At 33.8% G+C, this 23,587-nt stretch overlaps 1 protein-coding gene across 1 annotated transcript in view; it reads right to left on the reverse strand.

The window, feature by feature from the left end:
- Window positions 1-23,587, reverse strand: part of VPS13B (vacuolar protein sorting 13 homolog B (yeast)) — a 933,283-nt gene that overhangs the window by 855,438 nt on the left and 54,258 nt on the right. The window contains exons 6-8 of the mRNA XM_012643529.1: window positions 20,957-21,138; window positions 17,220-17,394; window positions 8,157-8,425 (exon numbers count right to left, since the gene is read on the reverse strand). Coding sequence (XP_012498983.1) covers window positions 8,157-8,425; window positions 17,220-17,394; window positions 20,957-21,138 — 626 coding nt within the window. The remainder of the gene's footprint in view (window positions 1-8,156; window positions 8,426-17,219; window positions 17,395-20,956; window positions 21,139-23,587) is intronic.

Consider the following 23,587-nt stretch of genomic DNA (forward strand, 5'->3'; position numbering starts at 1 on the left):
ATTTTAAAATGTGTATTTTTTTAATTTTTTTAAATTTCAGAGTATTACAGGGATACAAACACTTTGATTACATATATTGCCTTTGTACCACCTGACAAGCATTCCCATCACCCAAGAGAGCATGAATGACATCTATTAGTTATGGATTTACCCATGCCCCCTCTCCCCTACAACCTGTCCAACACCCTATGAATGTTATTTCCCACATGTGCACATTAGTGCTGATCAATTAGTGCCAATTTCATGGTGAGTAAATGTGATGTTTGTTTTTTCATTCTTGTGATACTTCACTTAAAAAAATGGGCTCCAGCTCCATCAAGGATAATTCAATGAGTAGCTCTTCATTTTTTTTTATGGCTGAGTAGTACTCCAGGGTACAGATATACCACATTTTGCTAATCCACTCATGTATGATGGGCGCTTGCGTTGTTTCCACATCTTTGCAATTGTGAATCATGCTGCTATACACACTCTAGTGCAGATGTCTTTTTTAAAGAATGTCCTTTTTTCCTTTGGGTAGATACCCAGTAGTGGGATTGCCAGATCAAATGATAGTTCTACTTTTAGTTCTTTGAGATCTCTCAATATTATTTTCCATAGAGGTTGTACTAGTCTGCAATCCCACCAGCAGTGTATAAGTATTCCCATCTCTCCGCATCCATGCTGTTTGTTGTTTTGGGACTTTTTGATGAAAGCCATTCTCACTGGAGTTAAGTGGTATCTCATTGTCATTTTGATTTGCATTTCCCTGATGATTAGTGATGCTGAGTATTTTTTCATATGTTTGTGGGTCATTTGTCTATCTTCTTTTTAAAAGTTTCTGTTCATGTCCTTTGCTCTTGGGATCTTCTTCATAAATTCTTTACCTAGGCCAATGTCTATAAGAGTTTTTCCAACATTTTCTTCTACAATTCTTATGGTTTCATGCCTTAGGTTTATGTCTCTTATCCATCTTGAGTTGATTTTTGTGAGAGATGAGAGGGTGCGGATCCTGTTTCAGTCTTCTACATGTGGCTATCAAATTTTCCCACCACCATTTATTGAATAGGGACTCTTTTCCCCAGTGTATGTTTTTGTCTGCTTTGTCAAAGATCAAATGGCTATATGTGAATGGATTTATATCTCAGTTCTCAGTCCTATTCCATTGGTCTATGTCTCTGTTCTCATGCCAGTACCATGTTGTTTTGGTCACTACAGCCTTGTGGTATAGGTTGAAGTCTGGTAATTGATGTATCCCAATTTGTTCTTTTTGCTTATGGTTGCTTTGGCTATACAGGGTCTTCTCTGGTTCCACAGGAAGTGTAGGATTATTTTTTCTATATATGCAAAAAATGATGTTGGTATTTTAATAGGGATCACATTGAATCTACAGATCACTTGGGTAGTACAGACATTTTAACAATGTTGATTTTGCCTATCCATGAAGATGGTAAGATTTTCCATCTGTTTACATCCTCTACTATTTCTCTCCTCAGTGTTTCATAGGTCTCCCTGTAGAGGTCCTTCACCTCCTTAGTTAAATATATTCCTAGGTATTTTATCTTCTTTGTTGCTATTGTGAAAGGTGTTGAGTCTTTGATTTGGTTCTCAGTTTAACTGTTGTTGGCATATATGAATGTTACTCATTCGTGTACACTGATTTTCTAACCTGAGATTTTGCTGAACTTATTTATCAATTCCAGTAGTCTCTCGGCAGAATCTTTGGGGTTTTCTAGATATAACATCATATCATCAGCATTAGATATAACATCATATCATCATCATTGGTGGCAACTCGACCTCCTCTGCCAACATTTAGATTCCCTTGATTTCCTTCTCTTGTCTGATTGCTCTGGCTTAAACTTCGTCCACTATATTGAATTTAAGTGGTGATAGACGGCAACCTTGTCTGGTTCCAGTCCTAAGCGGGAACGCTTTCAATTTTTCCCCGTTCATTACAATGTTGGCTATCAGTTACGTCACATGTCACTTTTATCATTTTGAGGTAAGTCCCATCTATGCCTATTTTGTTAAGTGTTCTTATCATAAAAGGGTGCTGAATTTTGTTGAATGCTTTTTCTGCATCTATTGGGAAGATCATATGGTCTTTGCTTTCACTTCTATTTATGTGGTGAATTACATAGATTTGCATATGTTAAACCATCCCTGCCTCTCTGGGATGAAGCCTACTGGTTGTGATGGATTATTTTTTTGATGAGCAGCTGAATTCAATTTCCTATCATTTTACTGAGAATTATTTTCATCTACATTCATAAGGGATGTTGGTCTGTAGTTTTCTTTTTTTGTTTAGTCCTTTCTGGGCTTTGGTACCAAGGTGACGTTGGCTTCGTAAAATGTGTTCAGGAGGATTCCTTCCTTCTTGATGTTGTGGAATAATATCTGCAGGATTGGCATCAGTTCTTCTTTGTAGGTCTGCTAGAACTTGGGTGTGAAACCATCTGGTCCGGGACTTATTTTTTAGGAATGTTTTTTATTAGTGCATCAATTTTGGTACAAGATATTGGTCTATTCAGGAGTTCTGTTTCTTCCTCATTGAGCCTAGGGAGGCTGTGTGTTTCTAAGAGTTTGTCCATTTCCTCCACATTTTCAAGTTTATGTGCATGGAGATTCTTATAGCATTCAGAGAAAATACTTTGTATTTCCGTGATATCAGTTGTAATTTCTCCCTTTTCTTTCCTGATTGAGTTTATTAGAGTTCTTTCTTTTCTGCATCTGGTTAATCTAGTAATAGGCCTACCAATTCTGTATATCTATTTAAAGAACAAACTTTTTGTTTCATTAATCTTCTGTGTAGTTCTTTTGCTGTTGATTTCATTTAGTTCTTCTTTGATCTTGGTTATTTCTTCCCCTGGGTTTGAAATTGGTTTGCTCTTTTTCAGTTCTTAGAGTCGATTGATTAGATTGTTGATTTATCTTTCTGACTTTTAGAGGTAGGAATTTATGGCAATGAGTCTTCCTCTCAGGACTGCTTTAGCTGTGTGCCACAGATTTTGATAACTTGTGTCCCCTTTATCATTTAGTTCAAGAATCTTCTGATTTCCACCTTAATTTCCTCCTTGACATAAGTATCATTCAGCAGTAGGTTGTTCAGTTTCCATGACTTTGTGTTGAGATGAATGTTTCTGTTGGAGGTGATGTCTAATTTTATTGCACTGTAGTCTGAGAAGATGCATGGTATAATTTCTATTTTTTTTTTAATTTGTTGAGATGTGTTTTATGGCCTAGGATGTGGTCAAGCTTAGAGAATGTACCATGAGCTGATGAGAAGAACGTATATTTAGTGGTTTAGGGGTAAAATGTTCTGTAAATATCTGTGAGGCCCATTTGATCTTGATTTCTGCTTAAGTCCATTGTTTCTTTGTTTATTTTCTGTTTGGAGCATCTATCCTGTTCGGTCAAAGGAGTGTTGAAGTTCCTAGCTATTACGGTGGTGATGTTTATCATTTGGGTTAGATCGAGTAAGATTTGCTTTAGGAATCTGGGTATAACTGTGTTGGGTACATAAATACCTAGAATTGTTAGGTCTTCTTGTTGAATAATGTTCCCTTTACCATTATATAATGACCATCTTTGTCTTTCATTACTTTTGTTGACTTTAAGACTAAATTATCTGATATGAGAACTGCTATACCAGCTTTCTTTTGGTTTCCATTTGCATGGAATATTGTTTTTGATCCCTTCACCTTCAGCCTGAATGAGTCCTTGTGGATTAGGTGTGTATTAGACACATCCTTGTGGATTAGATAGTCCTTGTGGATTAGATAACTTGGCTTGTGTATATTTACCCATTCTGCCAGCCTATTCTCTTGAGTGGGCAGTTCAAATCATTCACATTTATTGAAAGAATTCATAAGTGGGGTGGATTTCTGTTCATCCTGTTGAGTAGAAGTTTGTTGCTTTATCTCTTGAGCCATTGTAGTATCTGGCCTTTGACCTTTAGCTTTTGGTGATTTTACAATGGTGAGTGTCTACTGTGCTGATTCATGTATAATGCAGTCGTGAGTGCTTTGTGCTCGACAGGTCTGGTCTTGACAAATACCCTCAGTGTTCGCTTGTCTGAAAAAGACTTTATTTTCCCCTCATATATGAAACTTAGTCTTGCAGGATACAAAATTCTAAACTGGGCCCCAGTCCCTTCTGACTTGTAAGGTCTCAGCTGAGAAGTTTGTAGTTAGTCTGATGGATTTTCCTTTGTAAGTTACCAGCTGCTTTCACTTTATGATTTGTAGAAGGGCTTCTTTCATGTTTATTTTGCCCAGTCTGATGACTGTATTTTGGTGTCTTCCTGTTTGCAATGAATCTCCCAGGAGTCCTTTGAGCTTCTTGTACCTGGATATCTAGATTTCTAGCAAGGCCAGGGAAATTTTCCTCAATTATTTCCTCAAATAAAATCATCCCGTGCGTATTTTCTTCTTCACCCTCACGGATGCCTATGATTCTTATGTTTGGCTTCTTCACATAATCCCCTATTTCTTGTCTTATTTCTCTGCTCTATCTCTGTGACTGACTTGTTTAAGTGAAGGAGGTTGTCTTCATGCTCTGAGATTCTTTTTTCTGCTCAGTCTAACCTATTTTTAAGGCTCTCCACTATGTTTTGTAATTCCTTGAATGAAGTTTTCATTTCCAGCTGTTCTGGAGTATTTTCTTTAATATTTTTCTTCAATATTTTTCTTTAATTTTTCTGATTTAATTCCTGATTTTTCTTTAATATTTCAATTTCTTTAGTGAATTTTTTATTCATTTCCTGCATTGCTTTTGTGAGTTTTTTTGTGTTGGGTTTCCATGTTATCTTGCATTTCATTGAGCTCCTTTACAATCCATGTTTGAAAATCTTCATCTGGCACTTCAATGTTCTGATTTTGGTTGATATCCATTGTTAGAGAGCTGGTGTTCCTTTTAGAGGTGTCCTTTCACTTTAATTCTTCATACTTCTGGAGTTCTTTCACTGCTTCCTTCTCATCTGGAGTAGCTGTTGCTCCTTTGGATTTTCTTTTGTTTAGATGAATACATATTCTTAAGATGTGTTTTAATTTCTAACGCAATAAATATTAGTAGACGTAATTTGAAAAAACAAAAACTCCTCTGAATTTTCAATAATTTTAAAGAATGCAAAGATCCTGCAGTCTTGATCAAAAAGTTTAAGAACTCCTGCTCTACAGGCAGCAGTAAAGCTGATGAGAAGTGACTGTATCTTATAGGTACAGCTGGCAGAACATGCTGATCAGATGTGGTAGGAGAAAGATTATTTATAAACAGTAAGCCTAAGCGAATGAGTAGATAATGTTGCAATTTAATGGACAGTTAAGACAGTGAGGGAGATGCATGATTGCAGAGCAAAATCAAGAGTTCTGTTTTTGTATGTGTCAAATACCTATTCGATATACAAGTGGACACAAATAGGTAAATTCTAGAGCTCACAGTAAAGTGATCAGTGGAAACACAAATCTGATACTCTATTAGCATCTTTATTATGATCAAATTATATTACTTTCAGAGAGTATAGACGGAAAAGATAACAGGGCCACAGACCAAGCCCCATATGCCAAAATTTAAAGGTTAGGCAGAAGAGGAACAGCAAAGAAAACTACAAAAAAGCACCCACAAATCCAAACAAAAGTCTGATCTTTTTGTAAAACCGCCAAACTGTATTCCACAGCAGATGCACCATTTTACATTCCCACCAGTCCTCCCATTTGCTTTTAACCAATTCCAACAAAGATATTACCAGTGTTGTATTACTGCTGTGGTCAAGATCACCAGTAATTTCAACACTGTCAAATTTAAGGATCCATTCCCAAAAATAACCCACTCCCTCCTCTTTAAAACACTTATGGTGGCCAGGCGCGGTGGCTCACGCCTGTAATCCTAGCTCTCTGGGAGGCCGAGGCGGGCGGATTGTTTGAGCTCAGGAGTTCGAAACCAGCCTGAGCAAGAGCGAGACCCCATCTCTACTAAAAAATACAAAGAAATTAATCGGACAACTGAAAATACATAGAAAAAATTAGCCGGGCATGGTGGCACATGCCTGTAGTCCCAGCTACTCGAGAGGCTGAGGCAGAAGGATCACTTGAGCCCAGGAGTTTGAGGTTGCTGGGAGCTAGGATGACACCACGGCACTCTAGCCCAGGCAACAGTGAGACTCTGTCTCAAAAAAAAAAAACAAAAAAACAAAAAAAAAAAAAACCACTTATGGTACTTGGCTTCCAGATACTCTCTTGGTTTTCTGCTTACATCACTGATCACTTATCCTCTGCTTCTCTTGCTATTTCTTCCTCATCTTTCCAATGTTTTAACATGACACTTCCCCAGAGCTTGGTTCTAGAACCTCTCCTTTTTTTCTTACCTACACTGATTGCAGTCTTAATACAGCCATGACTTTCAAATTTATACCAGACCAAATTTCTAATCTGATCTCCATTTTTATATATCCAACTATCTGCTGAATAGCTCTTCTTAAATATACAGTGGGCATCTTAAAAGTTGTCCAAAACCAAACTCCTAATCTTCGTCTCAAACCTAGTCTTTTCCCAATTTCACTTATCTCAAAAAATCAGAACTCAAGCCTTTCAGTTGCTCAAGATCCATCCTTAGATCCTCTTTATTTCATTCGTGTCTCATAAAAAAATATATCAGGAAATCCTGCCTCTTCAACCTCCAAAACACATTTAAAATCCAATCACTTTTCATCGCCTCCACTTACTACAGCCCTAGTCCTAGTCATCATCTCTTGCTTGAAAATTACAATCCTATCTGTCTGATTTCCTTACTTCTGCTTTTGCTCTCCTGTAATCTATTTCCAACACAGCAAATAGAGTGATCCAGTTTAAAATATAACTCAGGTCATCATGACAGCAAATAGAGTGATCCAGTTTAAAATATAACTCAGGTCATCATGTAATTTTGTGAAAAACTGTCCCAAAACTTTCTCACTCAGAATCAATGACTAAGTCCCCAAAATGATCTACAGAGTTTTATGACTTTGCACTGCTCCATGCCTTATTACCTCTCTGATCTGATTTTTTACTACTTTCACATTAGGTCACTTTGCCCCAGCCCCATTGGCCTCTTTGCTGTTCCTGAAACTTTTAGGGCCTTTACATTTGCTATTAGAATAATGCTCATCCCCACATATCTAATAGGCTTCCTCTTTCACAGGACTTTGCTTAAATATCCCCTTCACAGTAAGGTCTTCCATGATCATACAATTTTAAATTGCATAATTTCCCCTCTATTTCCCACTCACTATTCCTCTTCCCACTTTTTCTACATAACCCTTATCCTCAATGGACATATTATACATCTTATGTTTATAGTATCAATTTAAGTTCTAAGAGGCAGGGATTTATATCTGTTCACTTTGGTATCTCTAGAGACGAAACAGTGCCTGGACCACAGCTGCTATCAAAAATATTTGTTCACGGAATTAAGATACTGTTCAGGATTACTGCGTGTATGGTGACAGTATTATAAAAAGCCAGGGAACAAATAACTCAAAATTCAGGTTGGGTTATATTTGAGAGATAGAGAAGATACAATATGATCAAAGAAGAACACATAAGGGGCATCAAAAATACTAATAATTTTATATTTCTTTAAGGAAAAAGATGTTCACTTTACTTGAACATACATATTATATACTCTCCTTTATGCAGAACAGAGTATATATTTTACAGGGATTATTTTAATGAAGTAGTCAAATACTGCTGCAAAATAGTTAGAAAAGGATTTAGACAAAGATTTAGACTGTCTTAAAGAGCAAGAGAGAGACAAATTGCATATAAATAATGCTTTAAAGAAATTTTTTATGAAGGAGAACACAGAAATAAAACACTAGCTGTAAGAGTACATATATTTAAGGGAGATTTTTGATGTGCCTTTTTTAATGAAAATATTAAGGTATGTTTGTATGCCAACTCAGTGATTCAGTAGGAAGAAAAAAACCTATGAAACCGATATGAAAAGAAGATAGGAAGGGATTGAAATTCAATTATTTCAGACGGAAGGGACATACAATTTTATGAGGTAAGGATTGTTAGACTCTACCTAACATCTATTAAGTGCAAAACAAATTTCAGTTAAGATAGAATCTTATTAACAATCAAAATTTAAGCATTAAAGTTGATAGAAATATGAACAGCAAAAGAAAGAAAACCTACTTTGAACGTCACAGTTGCCTTTGTGCAGTAAAATCCTATAGAAACAATAGGATCCTTCAAAGTCTGTGCTTTCTGCTGATGAGTGATTGATGTAGGATCATTCCCAAGGTAGTCTTCCTCACTATCATCATAACTCACAATTGCAGGCACAAATGACCAGGCCCACGACACCCACCCCTGTGGCTGTTCATCATCTTGCTGTGAATAAAACTCTTGGCCTTTATGCTGAGCAGGATACTGCATATCTATTCTTGTTTCATCTTCAACACCTGTCAATCAAAATAAAGTCATTTTAAATAAATCAAGAGGATTTAACTAAGAGAAGAAATAAGAATTGATAGGCTTTAAAATTTTTCTTTCCACATCTTTCTTTCTAGTATAAGGTATAAATAAATCATACACTGGTTATTATTATTTGAAACCAATAATTTAGCATTATCATTCATGTTTCTGCATGTTGTACTATGAAATCTCATTTATTAGGTTAGTATAATGTTATGTGGAGAGTAGTCTATTAATTGCACATAGTTTTAAATGTATTTGATAAATACAAAGAATAAATTAAATCTTTAACATTTCATTAATTTTTTTTTAAACAAACAAATCTTCCTCTCAGAAATGAAGCTAATGTGTTGAAAAAGTGACTTTTCTCTGAAACATAATACCAGAAAGATACAAGAAACATTCTTGATTTCCTGACGTGCCCAGTGGAGAAAGAAAACAGCAAGCGCTTCCAGAAAAACTGCACCCTCCACCCCTAAAAAAAAGAATTATCTCAAAGGATGAAAGTAAATGTTACAATGGACTTTTTACATGTAGTTAAGAAAAATAATAGTGTTGGCCCTCTTTCTTATTAGTGGGTGAGATATGTTAGTTCCTGTTCTACAGATGAAAAAAATTTATAGCAAAGAAATTTTATATGGTGAAAAACTGGCAGACAAAAGATTTAAATTTCAACCACTCTTTAACTTATTCCACCTTTGTAAAGTCGAACTCCATCAAAATGACTTAAGATTATACTAGCAATTCAAACAAAAGAGGCATATCATCATGGAGTTTAGACAGAAAGAAAACAATTACTTTTTAAAAAACTCATGAGGTAAGAAGTCTCCAGCAGATTCATACATATCTACTCTTCATTGATAAATCTATAAATACACACACTCCTTTAAATCTTTAAATACCCTCCTTCCGAATTTTCTGGTCAGAAAAAGTTTATAACATTTTTAACTCTTCTGACAGGAGACCCTTGGAACATCTTACACTTACAGGTTATGACCATTTACCTTCCTTCATCTGGGAAGGAAAAGGCTTCATAAGAATTAGCTAGAGTAACTAGAATATACGATCAAGAGGCCTTAGATGTACTTCAAAACAAATCATAGGCCGGGCACGGTGGCTCATGCCTATAATCCTAGCACTCTGGGAGGCCAAGGTGGGCGGATCGTTTAAGCTCAGGAGTTCGAGACCAGCCTGAGCAAGAGCAAGACATGGTCTCTACTAAAAATAGAAAAAAAATTAGCTGGACAACTAAAAACATATACATAAAAAAATTAGCCGGGCATGGTGGTACGTGCCTGTAGTCCCAGCTACTCGGGAGGCTGAGGCAGGAGGATGGCTTGAGCCCAGGAGTTTGAGGTTGCTGTGAGCTAGGCTGACGCCACGGCATTCTAGCCCGGGCAACAGAGTGAGACTTTGTCTCAAAAAATAAAAATAAGTAAATTATAAAAGTTACAAATCCAGACAATGTTTGGCATAATCTTTAAATCTTTCTGTTCAACGATAAATATTATATAAGTTTCTACTGAGGAATAAATAAAGCCTGTTATAAATCATCCCTATTAAGATGTCAAAATGAACATCATCACTGAATATCATCTGGTATAAAAGGAGAAATAAAGTCACCTCAACTCAAGGAACAGTTAACAAGTTTGAATCCACAGAGCTGGACTCTAGACCTCTCGTCTAATCCATTAAAACAGAAGCAGTATCCACTGCTTGAGCTTTATAAGCAAAAGAAAGAAACTACTAAGAGACCTGAAAAACTAGCCACTATAATTTTTACTCAATATCATCTTGAGTAAAAAATAGGAAGGATTTTGGTGAAAGATACTTTTTCAGTTCTGAATCTTTGTTCACTGCCTTATAAAAAGAATAAGGGCACAGAAAAGAAAAGCATCTCCCTGATACCTCATCAGAATTTCCTAAAATGCTCTTTTTGTTTGGAACAGTGCATCTTAATCTGGGGCCTGTTGATACAATTCAAGAATTCCATGAATTTCAACAGGAAAATATATACAGTATTAAATAAAACATAGCATTTTTAAAAATGAATTCACATAACAAACCACAGTTGTGTTAGCGGTACCTGTGACTCTAACACAGATAAAACATGCACTGCATAACAAGGTTTCAGTTAATGACAAACCACATATACAACAGCACTCCCATAAAATTATAATGAAGCTGACAAATTCCTTCCAACTAGCGACATCACAATTATCATAATGTCATAGTGTCACGCATTTACTTACGTTTGTGGTGATGCTGGTGTAAATAAACCTATTGCACTTCCAGTCACATAAAAGTATAGTACATATAAGCATGTATAGTATATAATACTTGAAAATCATAATAAATAACTCTGTTACTTGTCCACATATTTACTATAGTATACTTTTTATCATTATATTAGAGTATACTCCTTCTACTTATAAAACACAGTTAACTATAATGTAAAATAGCCACAGGCAGATCATTTAGGAGGTATTCAAAAAAAAAAGGCATCATTACTATAGGATATAACAGTTTCCTGAATGTTACTGCTCCTGAAAGACTTCCGGTGGCATAAGATACAAAGGTGGAAGACAGTGTTATTGATGATCCTGACGGTGCGTAGGCCTAGACTAATGTGTGGGTTTGTGCCTTGGTGTTCAACAAAAAAGTTCAAAAAGTTCTAAAAACATTTAAAATAGAAAAAAGCTTAGAGAATAAGAATATAAAGAAAAAGTATTTCTGTATAGCTATACAATGTGTTTTAAGCTAAATTGTTACAATAAAAGTCAAAAAGTTAAACAAAAATGTAAGTTTATACAGTAAAAAGGTACAGTAAGCTAATTTATTATTAAAGATGGAAAAATGTTTTTATAAATTTAGTGTAGCCCAAGTGTATAGTGTTTAAAAAGTCCACAGTTGTGTACAATAATGTCCTAGGCCTTCACATTCACTTTTCGCTCACTCACTCACTCACCCAGTGCAACTTCCACTCCTTTAAGCTCCATTCATGGCAAATGCCCTATATAGGAGTACCATTTTTTATCTTTTAATAAATCATATTTTTATTGTACCTTTTCTATGCTTAGATATGTTTAGATACACAAATACTTACCATTGTGGTACAATGGTCTACAGTATTCAGTACAATAATACAGTGTGCAGGTTTGTAGCCTAGGAGCAATATGCTATACCATATAGCCTAGGTGTGTTCTAGGCAAAACCCTTCAGGTTTGTGTAAGTATACTCTATGATGTTTGCACAGCAACGAAATCACCTAATGATGCATTTCTCAGAACATAAACCCATCGTTAAGTGACACATAATTGCATATCAACAGTTGTGGAACTATCTCAAAATATTCACTCATTACTACTTTGAAAGTATGATAGCTATTAGACCTTCTGCTATATATATCCTGATATTTAATGTGTTAACAGAGAAGCACATAATATTACTATATTATCATTTCTTAAATACAGTTGTATTTCAATACAATTAGTTTCTTTTGTAATCCAATATATTTACTTTAAGCATTTAAAACATTCAGAGAGTCTGCATATAGCCAAAATTGAGTAACAGAGAGAGAATTTACCCTACCATGTGGAAAAAAAAAAAAAGACAAAATATATGAAATAATGGGTTTTCAAATATTGAGTATCAGGAAATAAAGGTCAGTGACTCTTGATAGATGGGATAGATGGGAAACAAGAGAAATGAGCTCTGCGATTGCCCCAGCTTATTGCCTGCAATGAGTTTCTAAGCCATAGCCAGCAAAAGGGAAATCCAAGTCGAGCAACAGCCTCCCTTAAATGAAAAGACAACATAGGAAGTCCAGGGAGACCAAGAGGGCTATAGCTTGTAAGGTACCAGAGCACCAAACCAGAAAGCTTCTCAGAGAGCCCCTGAGATCGGCAGAGGGTCCTCCTCCAGTATTCATTCAGCTGAGTATTAAGTACCGTATGTGCGTAAGAAAACTACCTAAGGCTATGAAAAGAACCACCAGAAAGGAGCAAAGAGAACAATCCCCAGGGCTCATATAGAATCGGGAATAATTTTTGCTTTCACCAGACAGAAAGCAAAAACCTTTTAGTTCACAGGGCATTAGGGCAGAGTACTCCAAAGAGTAATTGTCTCACTAATCAGACAAAATTGAGTCTAATGGGTACTCTGATCTCATCTAAAAAACCTTAAAAGCAAGGCTCAAATGAATTAAATTATTTCCAAGTAACTTAAATGCTTGTTGGAACACCAAAATATCCAGCACCCAACAAGGTAAAACTGACAATATCTAGCATCCAGTTAAAAATTATCAGACATGCAAGGAAGCAAAAAAAAATATAGCCCATAATGAGGAAAAAAGTCGACCAATAGAAATAGATCCAGAAATGACACAGATCATAGCATTAGCAAACAAGAGAAAATTAAAATAGCTATATAAAATGTTCAAGAAAGCACAAACAGGTTAAGACATGAAATATATAATAAAAGACCTAAATTGAACTAGAGATGACAAATACAGTATCTGAGATGAAATTTACACTGGATGGTATTAATAACAGACACACAAAGCAGAAGATTAGTTAACTTGAACAGAATAAAAGCTACATAAAATGAAACTCAGAAAAAAAGGGGAAAAAAATTAATGGTGCATCAGAGAGCTCTGTCAACCACCATGCAGCCTAAATACAGTCCCTAGAGAAGGAAACTGAAAAATATGTTTGAAGAAACAATGGCCAAAATTTTTCCACATCTAGATGAAAACTATAAACCACAGATCTAAAAACTTCAATGAACTCCAAGCACAAGTAACATGAAGAAATTATACTGAAGCACATCATAATCGAGTTACTTAAAACCCAAGAGGTCAGGCACAGAGGCTGACACCTGTAATACCAGAACTTTGGGAGGCTGAGGCAGGAGGATCACTTGAGGCCAGGACTTGGAGACCAGCTTAGGCAACATAGCAAGACCACGTCTTTACAAAAAAAATAAAAAATGAAAAATAACCAGATGTGGTGGCACATGCCTGCAGTACTAGCTACTCAAGAGACTGAGGTAGGTGGATCACTTGAGCCCAGGAATTCAAGGCTGCACTAAGCTATTATGGTACCATTGCACTCCAGCTTAGGTGACAGAGTGAGACTCTGTCTCTAAAAAAAATTAATATAAAATAAAACAAAATAAAATATAATAAAATACACCTGAGAAGAGGTTCATAGGCTTGGGCAGAGTGTCAAAAGAATCCATGGCACACACAAAAAAAGGGTTAGGGATCCCTGCTTTAAACAGATGAGAAAATTAATTCAGATGCCTCTGGAAGCAAATAGCAGAACTGCTTTTTCTCTCTCTTAACATACAAGAAAAACCTAGTCACCTTCTTATACAGAAAGCAACAGTTATAAAAGAAAAATCTGAAAGTTACAGTTCATCAAAATGTAAAATTCCTGCTCAAAAGAAATCTATTAAAACATGAATAGCTATCGATCCTAAGTACGCACTTAAAAAAAAAAAAAAAAAAGGAATAGGCGAGTCACAAACTGGCAAAAAGAAAAATTCCCAAAACATATATGACAACGGACTTGAACTCAGAATATAAAAAAAAATCCCAGAAATCAATATGGAAACACAGAAAACGTTTTTAAATGGACATTTAACATAGACTTCACAAAAGCAGACATATTAAAGGTCAATAACCACATAAAAAAGTTCAAAATAATTACTCATCAGAAAAATGCAAATTAAGATGAGATACCACAATACACTCATCAGTATGGCAAAAAAGTAAGAAAATACTGACAACACCAAATGTTGGCAAGGATGTAAAGCAACTGCAACTCACATACATTGTTGATGGAAATATAAAAAGGTACACTTTTCAGAAAAGGTCTTGTTTCTTTAATAAGTAAACGTATAATTTCACTCTTAAATATTTACCTAAGAATAGTATATGCCTATATGAAATCTGCATAAAAATATCTATGAAATCTTTATTTAAAACAGCCAAAAACTAGAACCAGCCCAAGTATCCATCAATAGGTGAATGGTTAAATAAACTACGGTATGTTATACAACATACCTAGAAAAAAAAAAAGGAAAGAATGATTGCTACATGCAACAATATAGATGAATACCCAAAATATTATACTTAATGAAAGAAACCTCCACAAGAGAGTATATATTCCATCTATATGAAATTCTAGAATCGGCAAAACTAATCTATCATTTTTAAAAACTCTAGAACAGTGTCTTCCTGAGTGTATGTGGGCAGGCAGGGAGGTGAAGAATGATTAGAAAGGGACATAAGGAATTTTCTGAGATCTTTTTTTTTTTTTTTTTGAGACAGAGTCTCACTCTTTTGCCCAGGCTAGAGTGCCGTGGCGTCATCCTAGCTCACAGCAACCTCAAACTCCTGGACTCAAGCGATCCTACTGCCTCAGCCTCCTGAGCAGCTGGGACTACAGGCATGCGCCACCATGCCCGGCTAATTTTTTCTATATATTTTTAGTTGTCCGATTAATTTCTTTCTATTTTTAGTAGAGACGGGGTCTCCCTCTTGCTCAGGCTGGTTTCGAACTCCTGAGCTCAAACAATCCGCCCGCCTCGGCCTCCCAGAGAGCTAGGATTACAGGCGTGAGCCACCGCGCCTGGCCTTTTCTGAGATCTTAATGACCTACCTCTTGATGATGTTTTACATCATACAGATGTATACAATTCTCAAAACTCACTGACTACTATATTTAAGATTTCTATCTTCTTAGCTTTGGCCGGCATGGGGGGGAGGGACCGGAGATTTATACAATTCATTTTATAAATTTCACCTTCAAAAAAATTTTTAAAAAACATTAGTAAATATAAACTCTAATTAACAATATGCAGCTGAGGTCTGGGGGAAGTGTACTAATGTCCTTGAAAGGCATCAAAAATTTAAATTGATAATTTATACTGATAAATAGAGAAAGGAACATTAGATGGAAAGATATGTGATGAAGCAAATATAACAAAATATTAACGGTAGAATCTAAATGATGAGCATGTGAGTGTCCACAGTATAATAACTCTTTTAACTTTCATATATATTTGAAATTTGTCAGGTTAGGAAAAAAATGAACTGATTGTCTGTATGTGCTAGTTTTGTTCAAGGTATTAGACATTGTTTCTGTTCATTGTCTAACAAAAATTAACTGTGTAGTGTGAAATGGAGGTATGTTTTATATCTACATACCCTTATTAATGTTGTTCCCTACACTTTTTTTTAAGGTAATAAGGTTCTTTTGATGAGATAAAATTCAGAGAGCATAAAATTCACTTAAAAAGTGCACAACTCAGTGGTATGTATGTATGTATGTACGTGTTTGTTTGTTTGTCATGGGATCTCACTCTGTCACCCCTGAAACTCCTGGGCTCAAGTGATCCTCCTGCCTCAGCTTCCTGAGTAGCTGGGACTACAAGTGCATACCACAATGCCTAGCTAATTTTTCTTATTTTATGCAGAAACAGGGTTTCACTCTGTTGGCCAGGCTGGTCTTGAACTCCTGGGCTCAAGCAATCCTCCCACCCCACCATCCCAAAGCACTGGGATTACAAGCATGAGCAACCGCACCCAGTCTGGTTTTTATTATAGTCTCGAGTTGTATGACCACCACCACTATCTAATTTTAGAACATTTTCATCACCCCCAATAGGAAGTTACCTATTTATAGTCATTTTCTCTCCCCTCCAGCCCCAGGTTACAAATATACTTTCTGCCTCTACAGAATTGCCTATTCTGGACATTTCAAATGGAATCATACATGTGTTCTTTTTTGTTGCCTGGCTTTCACTTAATGTTTTCAAGATTCATCCACGTTGTCGCGTACGTCAGTATTTCATTCCTTTGTATGGCTGAATAATATACCATAATTTATTTATTATCCATTCATCAGCTGATAGACATTTATGTTGTTTCCAGTTTTTGGCTATTAAGAATAATGCTGCCATAAGTTTTTATGTGGACATATATCATCAATTCTCTTGATATATACCTAGGAGTAGAATCGCTGGGTCATATGGTAACACTATGTTCAACTTTTTGAAGAACTGCCAGATTGTTTTCCAAAGTAGCTATACAATTTACATTCCCACAAGAAGCATATATGGGTTCCAATTTCTCCATATTCTCACCAACACCTGTTATGATGTGTCTTTTTTACTATAGTCATCCCAGTGGCTGTGAAGTGGTATCTCATTGAGGTTTTGATTTGCACTCCCTTCATGGCTATTGATGTTGAGTATCTTCACGTGCTTGTTGGCCATTCATTTCTCTTCTCTGGAGAAATGTCTATTTGTCCATTTTTTAATTAAGTTATTTGTCCCTAAGTTTTAAATGCCCTTCTTAGGGCCTAGCTATGGAAATTAATATCTTAAACCTTTCTCAATCTCAGGCCCCAAACCAAGTCAAAATCAATCAATCCTTTCATTTTTCTATGTCAGATCACTCACATCTCTATTTATCAAACGTTCTACCATTCTGCCATACATCATAACTAAACTGTTCACATGTCTTCCCCGTTTTACCTTCATATTTTATTTCTCTGTATTTTCCCATGTCACATATCCTTCAATGAAGCATACATTTCCTTAATTAATAGTACTGAAATAACTCAATTAATTAAATAACTCTCGGTGAGCCTTGCCAGAAAAATTGCCAACGATATTAGAACACTGTAAAACTCAATCTGTTTTTTCAAGTTTCCCACTGGTGAAAGCACTTTATAAGAACAATAATTAGAAAGTTTTTGTTATACTTACCCGTAATGTTTCCTAACATATCTTTAGTGTGACAGGTAGAGTCTTCCATTTCTCCATCTTTAAAATTGCCTATTTCTCCATAGTAAAGAGCAATCCCAAGTTGCATTATACGAATAAACATAGGCAGTTGTTGATCTGTGATAGAAAGTTTCAAGCTCTCTACTAAAGTATGAATCTGTATTTTGAAAATCAAAAACAATCAAAGAAAGCATATTTAAAGGGAATACCTTTCAAGATAATCAGTGAAATTTTAAGTCTTAAAATGAAATACCCCAAACATTTCTAATATTTAAGTCAAAATAATATTTACTCTAAAATAACAGGAATTAAATAAATTTTGCTATGATGATCAATTAACTTTAGATAGAAACTATAGTAAGCCAAATGATGTAGGTACAAACAGAATTAATAATGAGAAGATATATTCACATTAGAGCTCCAGATAATTATTTCAGAAGTAAAATAAGTTATGTAACCAAATACAAAATGAAGAGTATGATAGTATTCTCCCCTCAAAAAAAGAAAGATCTCTGTGAACCAAAAATAATAAAAATTCCATGATGTCAGTTTAGTAAAACTTTCATTGTTCTTTCCAGCTTCATTAACCAAAAAGAATACATATACATCCTAAAACCATAAGTTAAGTGGAGAAAAGACTAATGTTATAACTATCAAAGTATAGAAATAATAAAATTTTGATTGTCAAATATGGAAAACTAAATGAACTATACATTCAAAAAAGTTTTTCAAATAAATTTTAAATAAGATTTAAGCAACATAAAATTCATAACATTAATCAATTATAAGAAAGAAAGAAAATTAATTACTAGCAAATAGGATATATAGCAATCAAAGTTCTCCACAGAGAAAGAGACATCAGTGGAATATAAACACAGCTTCAGTGTAATGATTTCCTGTTGTATAAACATGGAGTGAAACTAATTAAGCTATAAAGTCAAGTCTCTTAAAAGGTTTATTTTGACTAACATACCTGAGACTCTATGAAACATGAAAAAGAATAATGGTAATCATATTTGTAGGGGTCCAAGAACAAAAATAAATGTATTTAAAAGGGGAGAAAGTTGTATAGGGGGCAGCGGTGTTAAATAACATATTTCAAACATGAGCACAAGTTTCTTAAAACTGGCCTAAAGGTCATACACCGAGTAAACCATAAAGAGGTAAGAAAATGGGGGATAGAGTTTGGCAATGGGCAGAAAAGGAGTATGCAGCTATGCAGCCCTACCAAGGTTTTCTTAATTTGAGATTTCTTTGTCACATCGTTTTAAATATTGCATTGCACCCATAGCTCCTGTGATAAGCAGTAAGTAAAACCAATAAGAACGAACCTATCAAATATATATACAAATACACACACACACACACACACATATATACAAACTACATATGTTTTAAAAAATGTTTTAAATCAATAAGAAAAGAATAATCCTCAATAGTAAAATAGATAAAGAACAAGAATGGATAATTCAAGGAATAAGCAAATGGCCAGTGAACATATTTTCAAAAATCTAATTTCACTAATAAATCAATATTAAATTATACATTATTTGTTGTTCAGCAAGTTGGCAATTTTTAAAATATGATCACACTTAAGGATAGCAAAAGTAGAACACAAGCACTCCCCTTAATGTTCACGGGAGGTAAACCTTTCTGGTAACAATCTGGTAATATAGATCACAGGCCTTAAAAAAATTTAAACCCATTCATAAGATATTTGAAATTATAGAAATCTCTCACAATGAATTAATCAGAGATGCGGTCAAAGATTTTGTATAGAATTTCATTTCATTCTTCTGAAAAACTGCAAAGTGAGTTTCCAAAAATAGAAATGTTAAATGAATTATATACCCATATGACTTGTATCTACAAATGTCATAATCTCTAGGACAAATTTGTTTCACACAAAAAAATTAAAAATAATAAAAAGCCTACCAAAAATATAAATAAATTCAAGAGCCACTTAAACAAACATATGTGAAAGGTTTAAAAAAATAATTAGGGTATCTGGAACATATTGGAAAGCCTCCTGTCTTTGAGGTGATCAATAAAGTAAACCACATCTATTTATTAATAACACATATTGCCTAAGACTAAGAGTTGGAAGAATAATAGGTCTAAACCAAAATAGCAAATCTTATAAGTATTAATTAAAAAAACTCAAAAATTAATGTCATGTAAGCAAAAGAGAATGGCATCTCATATATGTGATTAACAGAGTAAAAAACCACATATCAACAAGCTTATTGATATTAAAGGCCTTCTTACAATGAAATGCCATGGCAATTCAATTTTGAGAACAAAAATTTAATTACATGCCAACACTAAATTTTTCTTCAAGTTCATTTATTTTTACTTTCCTCTAATTTAGCCACATCTTAGAATGGACAATTAAATTTGCGCTAATGATGAATACGATTATTTTATACGGTAAAGTTCCTATATATCCATTACTTGATTTCAATATATCTTGAATTTACTTTCACATTCCCCAACTTTACTAGTCGATCCAAGGCTAAAGAAAGTAAATCCTTTTCCCTGAGACAGAGACATTAATATTATTGAGTTTATTTTTCATTCTTATCTTTGCCAAAGAAGCTAACTCAAAAATAGAAGGAAAAAGTAACAGAATTTAAACAAACCAACTTGCATTACACACTGTGGGGAAAAAAAGTAAAACATAGATGACTGAGTATGACTAAGGGGAAAAAAATAGGTAAATTTCATGTATAAATATAATTTAAGTATGGTAAGTTTATAAAAAATACAAAGTGTTACATGCTTTAATAAAACATAATGTAACATAAACAAAACTAATTTTTATACAGTCATACTCAAATAGACACAATAGTCAATACCAGTGCTCAGACTCGTAAGTCTAGCTTTTCTATCATAGAACTTTAATAATCAAAAAACAAATAATTCAACAACAAAAATTTATTCCACATTAAAACTTAGTTTAACAGGATCACAAACCACCATGGGAATTCCTTTTCTAAGACACTGACAGACAACATTCAGAAAACTGTTAAGTAACAAAAGACAACAGGATTTACATTTAGATACTAACTATACACATTGAAAATGTATATGCTACCTTGGAAAACAAATTTTTACATGTATCAAAACACATGTCCTCAATAATTCCCACACTCTGAACTTTAATTACATTTCAGAACCATAGATCAAAGTTAAAACTTCTTGAAGCAATAAACTTAAAGTATTAGGTTAGTATATCAAGCCTTACAAAGTTGCCTAAGAAAGAGAAGAGAAAATAACTGCAGTTATTAGTTCACACTGAGCATATTATAAGGATTGAAATACAGATTATTAATATTTAGTCCACTGTGGGTATAAATATTTTTATATGATTTCCTCTGCCTACTTGAACACTAATAAACAGCTGGATAAACTAAAAAGGAAATTACAGTTACAGAAAAAAAAAGTTGTCCCCAAAATATCTCTACTAGAACATAGCACACAAAAAGTATTGAGGAATTTAATTGAAAATATAAATAAAACTTTTTATAAAAACAAATGGCATTTATATTTATGAGGTTAATTTCTTTTTTCTTTTGTTTTTATTTTTCTTTTATTCTTTTTTATACCTGGTTCCTAGTTAATTTCTTCATGGTTTCTTAATAATGATTAGCATGCATAAGAGCCAATAAACAAAACAGAGACATGTAACTTAACTACAAGAAAAAAGAGACACCTACTTTAATAACAGATGGCATCTTGGAATTTAGGTTATCATATGTAAAATGAAGACGAGTTCTGAAGGAGCATTTGTACAATAAAGGATCCTGATAAAATTCTATTTTACCGCTGGCATTCCGTTTATCAAGACAAACTGTGCAGTCAGAAAAATTGATGACCTTTCTTAGTACCAGATCAGTTGCTAAAAAAAAAAAAAAAGAAAAAAAAAGAAAATCATTTTAAGTAAGAAGGAAAAACTTTTTACTTAAAGGGTGGGAGGAAGGCAACTATTATTTATTAGTACAAATAGTAATAAAAATAATAATATCAGCAAATAAGATTCATGGAGCATTTATATGATGCCAGACTCTATGCAAAGAACTTTTCATTTATTACATCATTTAAATCTTCCAACAACCTTATGAAGTAGCACAATTATCCCCATTTTATGCATGAAGAATTAGAGGCCTAATTAGCTTGTTCCCAATTTGCATAGCACATAACAACAAATTTAAGGCAAAATTTATGAACTTTCACTACAGTTCTTTTGTGTAATGAGATAATAAAATGTAATTCTTAAGAATCTATATTTAAAATCACTTTTTGAGCAATAATAATTCATTTAACATTTATTTTACATGAAAAAATTCACTGTTACTCTGCACTAATATGGTAGCCACCAGCCATATGTGGCTAGTTAAATTTATATTTAAACTAATTAAAATAATATTAAAACAAAAATCAGGGCCTTGGTTGCACTAACCACATTTCAGCTGCTCAACAGCCACATGTGCATAGTGGCTACAATGCTGGACAGTGAAGATATAAAACATTTCCATCATCACCGAGCATTCTAATAAACAACATGGTTATAACAATAAAATAATGAATACATTGCCAATAACAGTCTACAGTTTATTTTCAAAGAAATAAAAATAAAACAGTAGCAAGGTATAAAACTATCAAATAAAACCTTTAACAAATGAGTAATTTTATTCCTAACTGTTAAGCAATTCCTAGGTAAATATTAGGCCCAATCTACTCAACCAATGATTTTAAGTTAGTAGCTACCCAAGAGCTATTGACATGGAATCTACAAAACAATAAAATATGCTTTAGATTACTCTATGATAATACTATTTCTGAGTATATCTTGGCAATTACTAAATAATTCAACCTTTTCTTTTTTATTTGGATTTAAGAAGTAAAAACCAAAGAATATGCACACGTATCTAAATAGTAAAGTTTTATTAGTAGATAAATTTCAAATTTTTCTGTTAGTTGAAAAAGGTATGAATTTACCATAATAAAAAAAATATATATATCTAATCCCTAACCACCCACTGATTTACATTCTGTCTATACAGATTTGCCTATTCCAAACAATTCATATAAATGAAATCTATCATACATATGTGGCCTTCTGTATCTGGCTTCTTTCACTTAGCATAATGTTTTCTAGACCCATCATGTTGCACCATGTTTCAGTACTTCATTCCTTTTCATAGTAGAACTTTTAAGGAAGAGAATGATAAAATTTAAGATTAGTTAAGTCTAGGAGGAAGCAAGTGTATGGGATAGGGGAAAGCACATTGGTCAGGGTAAACTACCGTTAATGTTCTAGTTACTCAAACAGAAGTTGCTCATTATACTGTTTTATAAAAAACATATGTTACATAAATTCCTTTGTAAATATCAAATGTTGCATTAAAAATAAAATGGAAAATAATGGTTTCTACCTCAGAGGGTTAAAGAAATAAACAAGATAACTAATGTAAAAGATGTATAGAAGACCTAGCAGTTAACAAGCACTTGATAAATAGGAGATAATATTTTCACACTATCTTTATCACTACCATCATCCTGGGCTTTCATATGGTAACATATTTATCATAAATATATTAGCATGTTAGCAGTGGTGATTCAAATTTTACACATAATCCACATTTACAAGTGACTCATCCAAGGTTGCACTATTGGTTAGTGATAGAAGGAAAATTCAAACCAAGATCCTCCAACTCCCAGTACAGGATTCTTTCTAATTCACTATAAACAATTTTGCAGGTTAATATTTGTATTACATATATATTAAAACTAAAAATAAAATTTCTTCACCTAAAATGTCAATTCATTTATTCAATCCTGCATTATCCAGTTCTGTTTCTTCTCCATTTCCCATAGCTTATTCTTCTGGCCTTTTTATTTAGTATTTCTTTCCACAGAGGATGAAAAGGAGGCATTAACAATGTATAAAAAGTAATGCTTGGGCCTTTGTATACACTCTTATTTATGCCTCACAAAGCTGGGAGATCAGGATTATCTCCTTTTTTAAAATGTGAAGACTGAAGGTAGGAAAACACATAAAACTGTATTCTAGTTCTGCTAGTTCCCAGCTGTATACCTTAACTAGGCAAGTTAAATACTGTTCAGTCTCAATTTCAGTTTGCCTTAATCCTTTAACTAGGATTTATGATGAATAAATCAATATATAACTAAATGAATGAGAAATAAAGATATTGTTGTATGGAGTTATTATGAGAATTAGAAAAAACAGATGGAAGTAATAACAACAGCAGCTCATTTTTTAAGCACTAACTATGTACAGGACACTTTTATAAGTCCTTTCAGTGCATTAACTTATTTAATAAAAT

The sequence above is a fragment of the Propithecus coquereli genome, unplaced genomic scaffold (genome assembly GCF_000956105.1).
Source record: "Propithecus coquereli isolate 6110/MARCELLA unplaced genomic scaffold, Pcoq_1.0 Scaffold2, whole genome shotgun sequence".
In the NCBI taxonomy this organism is placed as follows: Eukaryota; Metazoa; Chordata; class Mammalia; order Primates; family Indriidae; genus Propithecus; species Propithecus coquereli.